The sequence below is a fragment of the Gouania willdenowi genome, chromosome 13, assembly GCF_900634775.1.
Source record: "Gouania willdenowi chromosome 13, fGouWil2.1, whole genome shotgun sequence".
Classification (NCBI taxonomy): domain Eukaryota; kingdom Metazoa; phylum Chordata; class Actinopteri; order Blenniiformes; family Gobiesocidae; genus Gouania; species Gouania willdenowi.
The window spans coordinates 9,508,348-9,526,789 of record NC_041056.1 but is presented as its reverse complement, the minus strand read 5'-3'; the positions used below and the strand labels follow the sequence as shown (position 1 = coordinate 9,526,789).

Sequence of the window (18,442 nt, the reverse complement as noted above, 5' to 3'; positions counted from 1 at the left end):
CTCCCCCCAGAACGCTCTGAGACTCATTAAGGGTGCAAAGATGTTCACCTTCACACAACACCTGGAATGAGAGGGAGAAGATAAACAAAGTATAATGCTGCAGAACATTAAGCATCTGTCCTGTGTGGTTCAATGCATTTGTGCTCCTTTGTTGTCATTTGGTATTTTTTTATCCTGCTTTTCATAAAATGTGTTTAAAAAAACAAACAATGAAACTTTATTGAATTAAATGTTGAGTTTAAGGCTTTGTTCACACTGCAGGTCCTAATGCTCAATTTGGATATTTTTGAAAAATTTGATTTTTTTTTTTGTTTGTGTGCTCGTTTATATTTGCATATTAAATGCGTCTTCTATGTTTGGAGTATGAACTGAATGTGACACTGAAGTGACTCGCATGGGCATAAGATGTCCTGAGATTCTACGTGCGTAGGCAATATGGCAAGGCAAATGTATTTGTATTGCGCATTTTATACACATGGCAAGTCAATGTGCTTTACATGGTCGAATTTGAAAGAATCTAAATTGTACTGTTCACTTAGATGTGAAATAAAAATTAGAAATTGGCAAAAAAAAAAAAAAGGAATTGACCTCCAGTGTAAACATAGCCTAAGTGACTTCATTACATGCATTAATTATCCTTTGCTGTCCTTAGGGTCCATGTCAAGGGTTGAAAGTGCCATGTCATTTATTCACTGACTGATAAAAAACATGTTTTTGGTTGTTTTTATCCATCCATGTACATCACTGTGTTAAATTCCCTTCTCTCGCCTCTTTTGTGTCACACTATTTATTATTTATTTATGTATTCATCGTTGGCTCTTTTGTTGTCTTTTTGTTTTCTTTTGTAGTCAAGTCTGGTAAGTTGAAATGTCACCCGTCACCTGTACATCGACCTGACAGACACAGGAAGCTGTCACAACCCCCCACCCTCCATCCTCCACCCATCACCTCCTCTCCACCCTCCAATCAGCACTCATGTTTCTGTTGTCACGGGCAACAGTGACAGACGGACATTAATGGGTAAAAAATATGCTCAGCTTGGGGGCCCCGAAGGTAAAGCTGCATCATTTCATTCTATGATTTTTCTCCGTCTCCTTGCATTAGCAAACCACCGACTTATTCATAGATAACTAAAGACTATATTTCAAATGACAGTTTTAAAGATTTCCATTTATATGCAGGATGTGGCCCTTTGTGTGAAAAATATTCAAAGCGTATTTAAACTCGGGAGGCCCGTCGACCTCAACAACAAAAAAGTGTCGTCTTCTCACTTTGCGACTTTAGAGTAGTGTCTGCATGGATGACATTGAGCAGCATCACTGTAGTTTTCTAAGATAGAACTTGTCATTAAGATGAATGGTTCCCCTCTCTTAGTTAAAGCCTGCATCATTGGATGGTGTCGGAATGAACAGATGGCTCGAATTTATTCCCTATTTCCATGTAAATGTGTATCGGTGCATGCCCTTGCCCATGCAAATGAGGGGCCCTTGTTTTCCTATTTATTACATCAATACTAATACGTCTGCATTTTGTTTTTGACTAGCTTATGTAAAGTATTTCCTACCCACAATGCACACATGACATCTGTTCAGAATTCTAGTATCTATAAAATGATTGTATTATAATAATAATGTTTTTTTTTTTAGTGCTTAACATTCTCGTTGCTGTCCTCCAGTGCCTCCTGCATTCGTGGTGAGACCAAGGAACCAGGTAGTTGGTGTTGGCAGAACCGTCACCTTTCAGTGTGAAGCCACTGGAAACCCACAGCCAGCTATTTTTTGGCAGCGTGAAGGCAGCCAGGTATGTATTTAAAAAAAAAAAAAAAAAAAGGAAGTTTAAAGTTGGTTCTGTCACAATGGGTCAGATAATACACGCTACAGGAGTGTTCTGTGTACGGGATTGAATGAAGAACTGTAGATAAATCAATGGCCCATTGATGAAAACTTTCAGACATGGGACGAGAGTATGAGAATTTTGAGCACAGAGCAAGTACCGTAGGCCCGTTTAACGATGTCCATGTCAATGAAAGTTTTCATCCATCCAGGTCTTGTTAAATATAGTCACGTGGAGGTTTTTTCATTATTGAAACTGACTAGTCCTGACTCTCAATTATGGGTAGTCAGAACTGAAGGAGTTTCTTGGATGAGAGGTTTAACTTTCTCATGCAAAAGGATAAATTACGCTATAAAAAAAAAAAGTGAATCCATTTTGTCAACTTTTTGGACAGCCTACCTCTTAATTTTAAGGATCTGCTGTTACTTTTTTGTCAGATTCTGAAATAGGGCTTCAGAGTTCTAGTGGAGCATTGGTTTTGAAAGTTATAGTTGATTTGCAAAGTACACACCATGGTGGTCACAGTGTTTTGCCTTATCATATTATTATTATTATTATTTTAGATTTGATACATTTAGTTCAGCTCAAGTTATTTTGTGTACTTCCTTGCTGATTGCCTCTGTGAAGGAGTTAATATTTTCACTGGCATTTATTTATTTGTTCGTCTGTTAATAAAAAAATCTGTCAAAAATTCATACATTTTTGATACATATTCAGACATTTTACTCAGTTATGTCAGATTCGGACCACAATTTCTTCACTAATTTTCATCTGACCTAGATCCTGACTGCACATTTCATTGTGACTTTTAAAAAAAAAATGGGGAAGGCCCCATACATCTGGACCTACTCTATGGTTATTAATCGGGATAGAAATCCTATAAAGTGTGAATAATCATGGTACCATGATCAGGATTACTGTTCCAGATAAGTGTGGATATCTGTTTGTTTTATTAATTTATTACATGGTTTTAAACTGATTTTTTTTTTTTTTTTTTTTCCGTCATAAAATTGCATTAAAAGATGTGATTGGTTTTGCTCAGTAAAGTTTGTTTGATTTCTCTCAAACAGAACCTGCTGTTCTCCTACCAACCTCCTCAACCCTCCAGCAGATTTTCTGTGTCTCAAACCGGAGACCTCACCATCACAGACGCTGAACGCTCAGACATGGGTTATTACAGTTGCCAGGCTCTGAACATTGCTGGCAGTGTGATCACTAAGGCTCTTCTCGAGGTCACCGATGGTAAGCCCCCTCGTGTTCTACAAAACACACTCTTTAAAAACACACAAAACCTAGGAGGGGAACTGGGAAGACTGAGAGAACACGAGTCGATGAATATTGGTGCATCAAATCAACTTCGCTTGTGGCGATAATGTTCATCTCTCATGCTGTGGTCACGCCATGGTGCATATTAATATCTGAACTGAGGTTTGTGGGCTCTGGTCTGGCCAGATCAATGCGTTTCTGTCAGAAGTGGAGACTCTCTGGTGCCTTTGCACCCAGACTACACATCAGAATTTTGGTTTTCTCTGGCTGATGTCTCCTTTGGTATGCCATGGATGGATTCTTGCTGTCTGCCATTGGAATACTGTGGCTATGTGGTGAAGCCTGACTCAGGTCCACTCATTAATTCCTGAACCAAAATCCCTGTCTGCCTGGTTCAGTAGCGCTGGACTCACATGTACCATTCTAACAGCAACAGTGTTCAGAACAGCAGATTCAAAGCTTCTTCTTCATTTAACCCTCCTGTCATCCTCAAATATTACTAACACGTTGTATCCTTGGGGTCAATCTGACCCCAGGGATATTTGCTTCTATAAAATTATTTTCAGAAAACAGTTGACCACGTTTTTGTGTCACTTTGTTTATTTTTTGAATACATAAATAACTTATTTAAAATGAACCCTTGACCTATTCTCTAGCGCCACCATCAGGCCACACTTTTAAACTCGAAATAATTTATCTTGAATAGTTTGTATCCAAATCTTCTAAAACTTACTGACAACAATAATGACCACAACATTATGAACCCTATTGGTTGTGGTGGTGATATGACCTTTACTGCAGCGCCACCATCAGGTCAAACTTTCAGTTTTAGAGTTAGTGTATCTTAAACATCTTTCATTCAAATAATAATTTGGAATGCACATTCATGACTCTCACAGAATGAACCATATTGATTGATGTTGTTGACCCCTCCCCCTTTCCTCTCATAAACATATTATTTACTTATTTTTATCTCATTTTAGTAACATATTTGGTGATATTCATTATAAAGTCCTCTGTTTCTCCTCTACGTCACTTTTACTGTGAAAGAGCTGACGGATAGACATGTTTTACTCAGCTAAAACAGCTTGGGGTCAAATTGACACCAATGCGTGCAATATGTGTTCAGCAAATTGAAAGAAAATGATGATAATTTCATTCTTAATCAGATGTACCAATCAAATTAGGAAAAGTCATGAAATATGAAGCCAAAATAGTTAAATAAAGTCAGCTAATATATTTTTTGAATGATAAACATTAAATGGGGTCAAATTGACCCCAATGATAATAGGCGGGTTAGGAGCAGCAGTGTTGATATTCTATTCTGAATGCCCATCTCTCGCTTATTCATACCATCTGGATAATAATAACTGGTATTAAAGTGAGCAGGCACTCCTGTGGACACCACCTCTCTGCAGGCAGATCTGATAATTACAGGTCATGCTCAAAGTGTTTTGCACCATCCACTGCACAGAAGCAAAGACAAAGCAGCAACACACACACACACACACACATGCACACACTCATTCATCATCACTATCCAACATTTGGGTATTATTTGGTTTCTGCTCCCTGAGAATTAGACTTGAATGGACCAGCGAATCAGAGAGGCAGACAGCGTTGGTCATCAATAGTGCAATGAATGAATGAATTTAATTGCATTAAATCTAAATTTTTAAAGCCTCATGATCTAGCCTGCAAGCGACTGCCAGCACCACTTTTTACTAACGCACTAGTCCAACTGTAGGCCTGGGCCGCCCTTGGGCCTCTGGGGTAGTCCTGGCCGGGTTGGCTGGGGAGGGTTGCCGGAGTGCCTGGCTGCCTCGGCGCGGGTGTGCATTCCTTCTGGGTGTTCACAGGGTCCCAGGGCTGTTCGATTTGGCGCTGTTGCCCCTTGCATGCGCATCTGGTTGGCCTCTGGGGCTGGGGCCCTGCGTGCTCCTCTGCCGCTCCTTCCCCTTGCTCCCTGTCCCCCTGTCTCGTCCTCCCCCCCCTCCTCCTTTGCTCTTGCGCCCGCCATCCGGTTGGGCTGGGCTTGGGGGCTCCCGTTTGCCTGGGGGCTGGTGGGGGGGCTGTTGCTCCCGCCTGGGGGGCGGGCGGTGCCGTGCCGGATGGGTTGGCTGGGGGGTGGTCCCGTTGGGGGGCCTGGGGTGGTGGGGTCCGTGGCTCTGGTCCGGGGGGATCCGGGGTGTGGGCGGCTTTGGGGGTGGCTGCTGCCCGGGGTCGGCGATTGCCTCCTGGGTTGCTGGGTGGCGGGGTGTGGCCGTGGGTTGCTCCGTCGGCCCTTGCGGGTCCTCGGCTTGGCTCCCTGGGGCGCGCCTTCGCCAGGGATGTCGCTTGCGTGACGGGCCGGGCGGGGCCCCCCTCCGGTGTGGCCAGTACGGCTGGGGGTGTGGGGTGGGGGGTGCTATGGGGCCTCCCCGGGGGTCGTGTTGGGTGGGTGTGCGGGGGCGCGGCGCGTGGCTCTTGGCCTGGTGGATCCGCGTCGGGATTGGCTGGTCTGCTGGCTGGGCGCACCGGGCGCCGTGGGCGCCATTCCGGGGCGGGGGTGTCCCGGGGGTGGATCCGTGGTCTGGGTGTCCGGGGGCGTGCTCTCCTGTCATCTGCCCGGGGACCGGCCGCGGCTCGTGGCGGCGCTGCGCAGCCTTGGGTGGGGCGGGGCTGGTGGCCTGGGGCCCGCTGTCGTCCGGGGTGCGCTGGCGTCGGGGGGGTGTCTCGTGCCGGTGCGTGGGTCGTCGGGGGTCCCCTCCGTGGGGGGGGGGGGGCTCTTCTGGCGCCGTTGGTGTGGGATGGCGGTACCGGGCTGGGGGTGCTTCGGTACTCGGGCTTGCCGGTCCGTGGCTGGCGGGGTGGCCCTGCTTGGCGGTGGATGGTGTCCTCTTTCGTCGGGGGGGCCGGGGCCGCCTTCCGGTGGAGGGTGTTGTGTCGTGGCGCCGGGTGGGCCTGTGCTGGCCCTGGTGCGGGCACGGGCCTCCCCCCTGCTCGGCCGCTCTCCTTGGCGGCGGGGGGGCGTCGCTCTGGGCCGGCGTGCGGCGGGGGTCGCTCCCTGGGGCACCGGGGGACGGGGTTGGTGCCTGGCTGCGCCCGGGGGTGGGGGGTGCCGCTGTGCTCCGCGGGGCCGTCGCAGTCTGGGGGGTGCCGTGGGGGGGGTCTCCGGCTTTGCTGCTCCGGGGCCCACAGTGCCGCTTGCCCGTCTGCACCATCTACCATCTCGCGTGGCCCGCCACGCGGACGGGCCCGGCTCGCACCGGACAGTCCTCCTACATGTACACTTCACCTCACTCCCAGCTGGTCTGGCCCATTCACAATATGCACCACACACCCATACCCAACCCTTGGGGGGCTGGATGGTGGGACTGGGGGTGGAGGGGGCCGCCACCTGTGTCACTATGTAGTGGCGTGGGGGCGGCACTCCCACCTCTAGTTACCCTACTAATCCCTCCAATTTTAATCACACCTCAACATGCCACCCCCCGGAGGGTGTACCCTCACTTACACCCTCCGGCCTATTACACCACATACACGTATATCCACAGAGGTAGGATGGGGAGCACCGCTCCCCTCCATCCCCCTTCTTTTAATTACACCCCATACATTCACTGAACACACACACTCACACAGGGGATAGGGAAGTGCCTCTCCATTGGGGAATGGAGAGGCACCATAACAGGGTGGTGGGTTGGCTCACATATTTGGGCCTCTCCGGTGGGGGCCTGGCCCCTCTGTTGGTGGCTGGGCCACTACATAGAGTGAAAATACATCAGGATGGTGTGGTCGGGCGTGGCGGTGGGTCTCGGGGGGGCTTTGCTGGGGTCTCTCCTTGCGGGGTCTTTCCGGGCGGTGTCGGCCTGGTGGAGCGCGGGGACGCTTCCTCCCCTTGGGTGAGGCTTGGTGCTTGTTTCGTCGGCTGGTGGCCTTGGGGGCGGGCCCCGCGGTGTGCGGGCCTGGGGCGGCCTGCCTCGCCGGTTTGGGGGGTGGGTGTGCTGGGGGTGTGCTGGTGTCCTCACCGGGGTTGGGGCGGGGTTGCTAGGTGCCTCGGAGCGATGCTGTTTACTGGGGGGCGGCGCTAGCTGTTCCGGTGGTGGAGGTTGCTGTCGGCCGCCTGGTGGGTCTGTCCTGCCATCTGCGGACTGGTGGGTTGGTCCGGGGCATCTTTGGCTCGGGGCTGCGGTTCCGCACTTGATGTGTGCCTTTGGGGTGCCTCCGTCCCCGCGGTGGGGATCGCCGGTTGCTCGCGGGCCGGTGGGTGGCGCTGCCCCGTGGCTGGCGCTGCCCGGGGGGCGGCGGGCCCTGGGCTGCTGGCCTTGGGCTGTCCGGGGCTGTGCGGTCCTGCTGGGCTGTGGCCGGGTCCTGGGCGGGGGTGGGGGGTGCGTCCCGGGGGGCTTGGCCCGGGGACTTGCCCTTGGGGGGTCCTGGTCCCGGGGGGTGCTCCTGGGGCCCGGGGTGATTGGCTGGCTGGCCGGGCCGGTCCTGGCGGGGGTCTTTCGGGGCGGGTGCCGCGTGCCGCGCCGTTGCATACCTAATGGTACGGCCCCTGCTTGGGCAGTGCCCCGTGCGGCAGGGTGCTGGGGATGCACAAGGCGGTCTGGCTTGGCCCTTGGAGGGGGCCCTGGCTTTTAAAAAAAAAAAAAAATAAATAAAAAAACTAAAGCCCGTGGCGCGGGCGACATCAACAATAGGTGATTTGGGGCGCCATGGGGGGCTAGGTTGGGGTGCCTGGGGGCCGACGGGGAGACTCCCGGCGGCCCCCTGGTGCCTTATGCGGCTTGGGGTGTGGTCGTCCTCCCTGGGCGGGCTGCTCCTGGTGCTGCGTTCATTCCGGGTCCCTCTGGCCTGGGGTCGGGTCCCTGCTGGCTCTGGGCCCGGCGGCGGGTGCCCGCCGGCTGCCCGTTCGGCGTGGCTCTGGTCGTCTGCTGGGCGTGGGCTTTGGCTCCTCCGCTGGGGTCTCGGGCGGGGAGCTCTCTGGGCCCTCCCCTCGGGGGGTTGGGCGCGGGGGTGTGGGGGGGGGGTGGGGGGGGATGGGGTGGGGGGTCTGGGGGTTGTGGGTTGGATTGGTGGCGTGGTGCGCTGGGTCCTTGGCTCCTTGGGGCTTTCTCGGGTGTGTATGGGGGGGGCGATGGTTGCCTCTCGGTTTGGGATCTTGGGGGCGTTCGGGGGGCTGCTTGGCCGTGTGGTGGTCGCCGGGGGCCCCCGGGTTGCCCGCTCTTGCTGCTGGCCTGGCTGCTTCCGGGGCCCGGGGGCGGCTCGTGGGTTTTGCAGTGGCGGTTCTTGGAAATACATTTGTCATGGATGCACTGGCCTTGGGCTGTGGGATAACACTCATACTGGGCTCAACCACAGACACGTTGTTCCCAAATACCTGTTCTATGGAATTTCCACTCACTTCTTCCTCTGCTCACAGCCACCACCATTATTCCTAAGCCGCACACTGGTCACCAAACTGGCTTGATAACACAACAATAAGCACAATATACACAACCACAATTTCAGATCGCATCACTTGAAATCTATCGACTACTCCCCACCCATTCCATTTCCTATCTTGTATTCCTCTTCCCTGTTAACTTCCCCACCCCTCTCCAACCCCTCACCTTGGTGTAACACTGCCCTCTCTTTTTTTACATCCTCCCTTTAATAAAGTATTTCTTACCCTTCCCTAGGGAGGGCTGGTGATGGTCACAATTATGCAATGAAATAAATAAATTTATTTAATTGCAATAACAAAATATGCATTGCTGTTAAAAGATTGCACTTCTTGTAGTGTTAACCTTCGACAGAATGTGCAGACAAAAAAAAAAAAAAGAAAAAAAAAAAAAAAAGAAAAAAAAAAAAAAAAAAAAAAAAAAAAAAAAAAAAAAAATAGTGCAATGAATGGTAATAATGTTTGGGGGGGGGGGGGGGGCAGACAACCCAATGGTAGAAACATTGAACGAGGTACATGAGACAAAAAGTAAAGTGGATAATTCATTGGTCCTAAATCTTCTCTGGCCTCTGTTGTTGTTTGGTTTGTATTAAAATGTTCCGTTTTCATTTTGTCATTGTTTGCTTTGTGTCTCTGTGTGTTGAGCACGCTCAGTTCGCAGGCTGGGAGGAGAGAGAATGTCCTTATGCTAATAATGTTGTCTGTTCTGGCTAGATGCTTTTTAGCCTTTTTTTTTCTCTCCCTTGTTTGGTGTTTTTATGGCGGGGGGGGTTATGGGTTGGGAATGTTTTTTTGGCTTTAAATGTTCTGATGCATTCTGTGAGGCGTCTGGTCGATGTTGAGCCAGAGAAAGCCAGTATCCAAGGAAGGCAGTTTCATTTTTAATTGTGCTTTTTCATTTGGCTGTGTTCAACTCCTGCTGCCGAATGATTAGAAAATTGCTTCCAGTTCTTTATATTGAAACTAATTCCTCCCTTGCTTCCCTTGCTGTTTTTTACATTCAACAATGCTACTAGCTGATTGCCCCATTCTCACATTTTCCACCTTTTATGTGTTTTCTCCCACAAGCTGGATGTAATTGTCTAGATTTTTTCTCACCCTGCAACAACACACAAACACCTTCCAGGTCTTTACATAATTACCTTTTTCTCCTCCCCCTTTTAGTGGTTTCAGACCGCCCGCCCCCTGTTATTAAACAGGGCCCGACCAATCAAACGGTGGCTGTGGACGGTACGGTAGTCCTCAACTGTGTGACATCTGGTAACCCCACACCTACCATCCTGTGGAGAAAGGATGGTCTCCTGGTGTCAACACATGATTCCAGGGTCAAACAGCTGGACACGGGGGCGCTGCAGATCCGCTATGCAAAGGTGAAACACCTGGACACATCTGCAAACAAACACCACATGCATGTGAACATGACCAGTGTCCTGCACTGATTTGTGGTATTTGGAGTTAAAGATGAAGTCTGCAATCTGGTCCGGAGAGACTTTTTATTATTCTGGGTGAAATTGTCCTTCCATTCTGAGAGTAGTTAACACGTTATGTCATGACCCCATTTATATATCACAAATGTCTGGTGACTTCAAATATTTTTTTTTCTAGAATTAGTCTTAGATCATGTTTGTTATACTGTTTAACAAATGCAGAGTAGTCAAGATTATTGTACAAAAAGTAACCAGATGTGCCAGGTCAGATACTTTTTATGTTTCTCTTTCTTATTTTCTTTATACTCCATTTTTTTTTTCTTACTGCATTTATATGTGAGAAAGTGAAAGTATAGAATACAGTTGTTTAACATTGTGTGTTATGTTTTAATTTGAAAAGGAATAATAATTAAAAAAAATATAATAATAATTTTTTAAAACATTCCAGGTGACCCAATTTAAATATCAGGCAACCCCATGTGGGGTCAAAAAAAACTGTATTATGTATTCAGAAAGAGGAAATAATATGACCTCAGTAGCATCTGGAATAATCCGACCAATCCCTGTCATTTGGTCCGGATGGAAAGAACCAATCGGATGCCTTCATGTTTTGTCCTGCCCACACCCCCCCTCCCTCTTTCTTTTCCTTCTCACTCATCACGAGACACTGTTCAAAAAAATATTGGATGGTTATTATTATTTGTTTTGCTGCGGGGAACATGGTTTTTTTTTACATCAGACACATTTTCAAAATTGTGGAGCGTGACTTTGGGTGGAGCTTTGAGGAAGTCTTGCTAGCTCAAATCATGCTAGCTTTCTAACAACACGGACTGCACCTTTAACTGCAATAGTGTGTGTGTGTGTGTGTGTCAGGGTTGGGGTCAATTATAATTGTACCTGCGCAATTGATGATTAATTACAATTATAACGTATTTCTAATTGTAATTGTAATTTGAAAAATCTATCGCTCTTGTAATCGTTATTGAATTGTAATTGAGTTCAGATAATTGACTTTGTAATTGTAATTGGCATCGCATTTCTATAAAAATTGTCATTCCCTATTTAATTAAACACAACTTTTCCCACTACCTGCCAGTTCCCTTGAGGATCATTTTACCGTTTAAAAAACTATTTAAATTTAGGGATATACTGACAGAAAAAAGGCTCAGACACCCACACCAAAAATATTAATACCAATATTTTCATGGATGAGGAAGCCTAAAAAAGGTAACCAAGAGGTGAAAAACTAATTGGATGATAGATAATATTTTTCAGTGGATTTTACAGCTGATTGAAGACATGCTTCAAAACTGACCCGTTATAATAAGAGATGCTAACAGAAAGCTAACACAAGAGGAAGGTTACATTTTATTGACTTAGCTATTAAAAACTCAGTCATTGTGATTGATTTTAATCAAACCTCAGTAATTAAAAATTCAATTGTAATTTACTTTCACGTAGGTTTGTGTCTTGCCTGGCATCTGGCGATTCGATTTGATCCCGATACATAGGTCCCGATACGATATATCCTGATATTAATGTATATAAATATTGAAAAAAATGTTTTTAAATATATGACTTAAGAAACAACTAATCTGTAAATGTGTACACCTTCATGAGAACATTATGAATGAAATATATTTTATTGGCATATTTTACACATTTACACACATTGTATTAACATGCCATGTGCCAACAACTTAAAATAAAAAATAACACAGTCTACCTGTGGCTTTTAAACCAACTTTGACTTTAGTGCAACTTAACTGAGGTATATGCCTAGAACAACAAATAAATGCACAAAGTTAGTACTTTCTTTTTAGGTTTTATTGAAAAAACACAACCTGGTCAACATGCCCAGGCGCTGTGTGTGCGTGCGCGTGCGTCACTTTGTATTTCTATTTACAGAATGTAGTTTTTAATGCGAGGTTGTTTTAATGTCAAATGGCCTGTATCTGATGCCTGATGTGCTGCAAACCTCTGCTGCTTGGTATATAAAGCCTGTTTTCCCGCTGGGAGCTGGTCCTCAGTAGGCTGTCAGTCAGTCCTTTACAGGTTGGAAATAGACTGTGTGAAGTTGAACAGTCTGTAGCTGCTGTCAGTCAGAGCACACAGCAGGTTACCTGTGTCGTCGTGCACCAGCTCGTGTGTGTTTGCGCGCTTCCGTGCGATGCAGCTGAGCAGACTCATCATAGGGAAAGACAAGCAGGGGGTGCTGCTGACGTGGGCTCCAGATGGAGGCGTCACGGGGTCAGGGTTCATGTCAGCTTGTGGTGTTCTGATGAATGTTGGCATGTGTTGGTGGTGACGTGATGGTGGTGTGATTTGGCTGCCAGCGCACACGCAGCAGAGATGCATCCAAGCTCTGCGGGCGCTTTGCATTAATGAACTTGTCATTTATTTTGCGACACATTAATGAATATCTTTTACATGTAATGGCTTTTAGAAATGATCATCTTTATCTAGCTTTAATCTGAAATAAGACATTTTACATTTTAGGGTTTGATGGCAATGACAGGCTTACGGTGTTTTGTTATTTTCTTTTCTTTTTTTTTTACTTCCCAGCATGCTGTTTCACCAATAAAAACAAAAAAACAAATTATCCGTCTTTCAGATGGTCTGACTGCATCTGACAAATGAGACAGTTCTGAAAAAACATAGAAAAAAAATAAAGAAATGCAACAATGTGAAAATGTCATTTATTCCTTACTTTCCTGACAGGTTAATGTATTGTGTGTAGTTTATTGGCTTGGTAGCGAGCTGAATGACAGAGAAACTTGTCAGCCTATTTCAAGGTTGGACAATTTTTGGGTTCCCAGAGCCATGAAATAGTGATTTGTTCTTGGTCTAGATCCAAAATCAGAAGCCAACTCGAGAAATCTCAAGTAAGGTCAAGTTTTCTTCACTTTTATATTTGGATTTGCTGCACTGTGAAGGAACATCAAAACGCCCCCAAATTATTTTAATAACTGGGAAACCAGCAACAGGAAACATAAAAGGTTCAGAGCTCCATGTTGAATTTCAGGAAAGGTTCTGAACTGTAATATGTCCAATTATAATATTATAATAATGTTATCTTTTGCTATGCGTGCCTATGATCACAAGCTTTCCCAACAGGCAGATCGAGTGAGGTATGAGATATTTAAAGTTTAAGCCATTTATCTTAATTACTGACACTCGCCACATCTGCTGTGCAGCGTTTTCTCCTTGTTTGCTAATCTGGGCGGTGGCAGATGAAGAAAAAAGGTCTCCAATTAAAATGTGATCCCTTTGAAATCTTTTTCTATTTGACTAGCTGTGGTCTGCCATTATTCCACTCCAGCTGCTCTTCTCCAGTTTGTCCTACGCTGAAGATGAGTTTGAGATGATCAACCAATGGCTGCCGCCTACTTTGTCAGAATGTCAATAACCAAAGTCTTCCCTTTATTTTCTGCAGCTTGGTGATACTGGCTCTTATTCGTGCATCGCTTCAACCCCCAGTGGCGAGGCCTCATGGAAAGCCCATTTAGAAGTCCAAGGTAATGAAATACTCAGTTGAACGTTGGAATATTCTACGATTTAGGGATGCAACAAAATAAAAACCTTGACCGAAAATGGGGAAAAAAAAAAAAAAACGTGACCGAAAACCGCAACACTGAAATATTTCTATGCAAATTATTAGTCCCATTGCATTTATCAGAATCAGAAGTACCTTATTTATCACAGACGCTCAAGAAATGTCACAGACGCTCGAGAAATATTATGAATCAAAATAATAAACACTGAACAAAGAAAGAAAAAAAAGTACATCATTATTTCAAAGACTGATAATTAAATAATGATTAAATACAAGTGCACACCTTACAGTAGACAAAATAAAATAAAAAATAATAATACAAATATGCAAATTTACAAATATAGTACAGATATATACAAGAATCAGAAAGCGGCGTTATACAAGCATACAGTTATAGCTCTGAATGTTATTAACCTCACTAAAATGAAAACATTTTAATTGTATAAAATAATAAGAATGCTTCGAAGAATAAATTAGTTCAAAATATGAAAATATTTATTTAGCACTGACATTCTTACAATGCACAACATTGAATGAATATTTTTTTTTTTTTTAACTTGACCCCAATCATACTGTACGTTAAATAATATTGTTCAGGCCTGAGCTGCTGAAAAAGAGTCAAATTAAATATGTTCTCTCATTAAAACACAAAGTGCATTTCTGTGTGCTCTGAATGCGGCGTGCATCATTGTGCATGCTGGTTTAATCCCATCCAAGTGATGATCTTTATAACTCATACCAAGAATCGTTGTGATGTGGTAAAGAGGATCTCTGTGAAATGTGCCCCGAGTGACAGGCTGAAACCAGATTCTACTGCTGATGCACAGTGACGCGTCACGCTGCAATGTAGGGGTCCGTGTTAACCGAGGGCTACACGTAACCACAGGGCCGATGTGACGCAGAAACATAAAACACACTTACGTGCTCCGGTGTTTCCCGCGTAATCGTAACATCCTGTTATGGATGAGAAAAGTGTTTCCCAAAGTGTTGTGCCAAAGATGGCCCAAAAGTGCATTTTTGGTTTTCAGCGGCTGGAATTTCAATGCATCACTACTACGATTGCTTATAATGATTCAATATAATCTGCAGAGAAATGACAAATGCATTACACTATTTTGTTTAATGAGTGATTTAATTCATGCTACAAGCGCCTGCATTTTTTTTTTTGCCCAATCTAGAATTTGGCGCCCCAGTTCAGCCCAACAGACCGACTGACCCAAACCTCATCCCCAGTGCCCCCTCCAAACCAGAGGTCACGGATGTCAGCCGCACCTCCGTCACCCTTTCTTGGAAACCCAATCTTAATTCTGGAGCAACACCCACCTCCTATGTGATAGAGGCCTTCAGGTAAAACAAACTGACTCACTGATCAATAGAGTAAGCATTGCTTTGTTTGAATACTGTAAACCTTAAAGCTGTGTCTCTGTTTTTGCAGCCATGCATCAGGCAGTAGCTGGCAGACCTTGGCAGAGCATGTGAAAACAGAGTCATATGTACTAAAGGGCTTAAAGCCCAGTGCAGTCTATCTATTTCTGGTACGAGCGGCTAATGCTTATGGTCTGAGTGATCCCAGTCTAATCACTGATGCTGTGAAAACACAAGGTAAAAACTAATGCTAATCTCATGTGCACTTTAATGTGTTGTGCAATTATTATGTATTAAACCAGTGTTTTCTGCTCTTTGGTCTTAGATATTCCTCCCACCAGTCAGGGAGTGGACCATCGTCAGATCCAAAGGGAACTGGGAGAAGTGGTGATCCACCTGCACAACCCCACCATTCTCTCTTCCTCATCTGTCAGGGTGCAGTGGACGGTGAGTATTGATTCTGCATAATGCCATACGTGCACAGAGGAAGCAATGTTGCCACAACAAGACAAATAGAGAGGCTTATGAGCATGTGTGTCAAACTCAAGGCCCGGGGGCCAAATCTGGCCCTTTAGAGTATCCAAATCAGCCCACAGGAGGAGGTAAAAATGGCAGAGAAAACATGAATCATAGGGTTGCACATCTCCCTGTCATAAACGATTCGATATGCATCTAGATACACAGGTTACGATTCGATTAAAAAACGCTATCCTTTTTTTACAGACCGATTTGATACGAAACGATTTGATTCGATTCAAAACGATTTGATACGAAACGATTTGATTCGATTCAAAACGATTCGATTCGAAATGATTCGATTCGAAACGATTCAATTTGATACAGTGTAGGAACTACACGATTTGTTTCTACGGTAAATATTTGTTGTAGATATTTTCTAAAATAAAGAAGCCAATTCTAAAGTGACAGTACAATATTTTCTTTTCAAATATGTAAAAGACCACATATATCAATTATGAGTCCCTGCAAATATTGTTGAGTTTCATTATTACAATGATTCATGTTTTCTCTGTCATTTTTACTTTCTCCTGTGGGCCAAATTGGATGCTCCAAAGGGCCAGATTTGGCTCCAAAGGGCCAGATTTGGCCCCTTGGCCATGAGTTTGATTATTGAGTATTTTTCAGTTTTCCCGTGCTTATCTAATATGATGGCTGTCCTTTTTAATCGCAATCTAATCACAGTTGTTGAAAGAACATTTGGCCCTAAATTACACAAAAAATGATCACAAAATTATTTAAAAAAATCTTTAAAAGAAGATCCAGCACTGATATCTGTCATTTATTTATTGGATATTGTCAGTGCCTTACATACTGTTAGTTATCCGTAGAAGTGCAAACGAGGGTATAAAAAAGTTTAAACTTGTTTTTTCCCACCTAAGCTCTGCGGCCCACTTGAGATCAAACTTCAGAATTTGGCTCCTGAAGTGAAATTAGTTTGACACCCCTGAAGAATAAAAATTTTTTTTTTTAAATGTACCGTTAAGAAGAGATACTCTGCCTACATTGTTCCTAAAGACAACAAGACTGATAGTTGAATAAACTCCAAAGTCTGTTTATTGACTTATACCACTTCTAAGATCCGTCAGAGAAGATTCCACTGACGACATTACCAGAAGAAAAAACCTGCATGTGTCATACAATTAGGCTTAACTGGTCATCTGGCCAATTACCAATGCAGTGGGTTTACAATTAAAAATCTTTGGCAGCTGTTTAAGAAATGAAAACGAAAAGGACAGTATGGTGGAGTCTTGCTCTTAAGCCCAAATGTCTTACAGATGGTAGAATGGAAAGGTGCTTGCTGGAACAAGCTGGACACAGAGCATTAAAATCTGCTTTAAGCCTTCTGGCTCTGCACATGTTGCTAATATACAGGATAAGCACATTTTTACTCTTCCATTTATAGGATAGATAGTTTCAAATGGTTTATTAGAAGTTACCAAAAATCTATATTTGCCTTTTGACATAAGGCCACCCCTACATTCCCAGGTATTATGGAGTGCCACAGAGAGTGATGAATAGGATACTGACATGTCAAGACTGATTGAATACATCACTGCCCAGTTACTCTGCCTCAGTGGAATTTTCCAGTAAAACCCTTGGCATGAGGTTTTTTCTTTTTTCTTTCCTATTTAGGGGTTGTAATCTCTTCCCAACGTGGAGTTTGACGGTGTTAAATTCTACTTTATTTTATATTGAATGGTTGCACAGTCTTCAGGGTAATGAAGACCACCTGAGCTGGCAGCATGTTTTATGAGAGTGAGATATAGAAATCACTAAACTCTTTACAAGCCTGGCCATGCTGCTTTACTCCCACTGGGACTCGTATTGGATATTTGCATCCTGGTCGGCGGTTATTCTCTTAAGCATGCGGGATCACGAGGCTGTATTAATTACCTACAGATTACACCAAGAGAAAATCCCTCCCAATAACATTTATCCTCTTAACACAGCGTTGTTAGGTTTTTATTTCACATTTCCATGTCTTTAGGGTTCAGGACTCTTTGTAACTTGTTCCTTCCTGAATTGAGAATATGGCAAGATGAGACAGGCTGTTCTGGGAGTCTGGCCCTATTTAACCAGCTCCAGACTCGGAGGAACCTTTGGCCAATGACCTCATATTGTGGTTTGCACAAATCACTGCTGCTTCAAATGGTGCATAGACAGCCGGAAAGAAAGATATAGATGTGTATAAATGAACAGAGGGGGTGATGTGATGAGTTAGCACCCCATTCCCAACCACCGTATCAGTTGCACGCCACCATTGCTGTTCAATGCTCCATTGCTGTGCGAGCAAATAATAAAATCCAACTGGATGATTTGCACTTTCTGAAGAAAATGCATGTGAGGATGCAGGTGCTGGCCTGCGTCGTACTGCATTAGCTTAGCATTAGCATTATGTAGCTTGAGTTAGCATTTGTTAGTGCTCGATCCTTTCAGATCCTTTCAACGCATGCGCGTAGACTACGTCACTTCCTTTACTTGCAATCTTTACGACAAAGCTTCTGGGACGTGATATTTTAATATAAACCGACCATACAACGCTTATTAAATATTTTAATAGTACACATGTAAATATGTGAGTGTCTTTTGGTGTTTTTACATCTTAATTAAAAAAAAAAAGACAAAAAGGAAAAACCACCGCAAGACGATATATACAAAAACAGATAAAAACACAATACACAACATTGACAATCAAAAAACAAACAGAAAATAAAATAAAAACCAAAATAAATTGGAAATCACTCAAAACATTTTTTTTTTTTTATTATTTTTAAATATCAGTGTTTCAATCTTTTAAATAGTAAACGAATTGCCAATAAAATGCCCGACAGGATGGAGACGCGTTTCGCGCATGCATTGAAAGGATCTGAAAGGATAAGGCCCGAGAAAGGATTGGACACTGACAGCATTAACTGAGCATTAGCCTAGCATTAGCATTTGTCTAGCATTAGAATGGCCCTAGCTTTAGCATTCGCCTAGCATTAGCATTAATCTAGCAATAACTTCGAAAAAAAATTAGAAATTACGTTTGGAAAAAGGTTGAAGTAAGTTGAA

At 44.5% G+C, this 18,442-nt stretch overlaps 1 protein-coding gene across 6 annotated transcripts in view; it reads left to right on the top strand.

Moving 5' to 3' along the window:
* Positions 1–18,442, top strand: part of robo1 (roundabout, axon guidance receptor, homolog 1 (Drosophila)) — a 267,005-nt gene that overhangs the window by 211,846 nt on the left and 36,717 nt on the right. For 5 of the 6 annotated variants that reach the window (XM_028463842.1, XM_028463838.1, XM_028463840.1 and 2 more), the window contains 8 exons: positions 849–857; positions 1,676–1,800; positions 2,904–3,075; positions 9,686–9,891; positions 13,385–13,466; positions 14,683–14,851; positions 14,940–15,106; positions 15,195–15,316. In XM_028463842.1, the coding sequence (XP_028319643.1) occupies positions 849–857; positions 1,676–1,800; positions 2,904–3,075; positions 9,686–9,891; positions 13,385–13,466; positions 14,683–14,851; positions 14,940–15,106; positions 15,195–15,316 (1,052 nt within the window). The remainder of the gene's footprint in view (positions 1–848; positions 858–1,675; positions 1,801–2,903; positions 3,076–9,685; positions 9,892–13,384; positions 13,467–14,682; positions 14,852–14,939; positions 15,107–15,194; positions 15,317–18,442) is intronic. The other variant, XM_028463837.1, reaches the window with a different exon arrangement.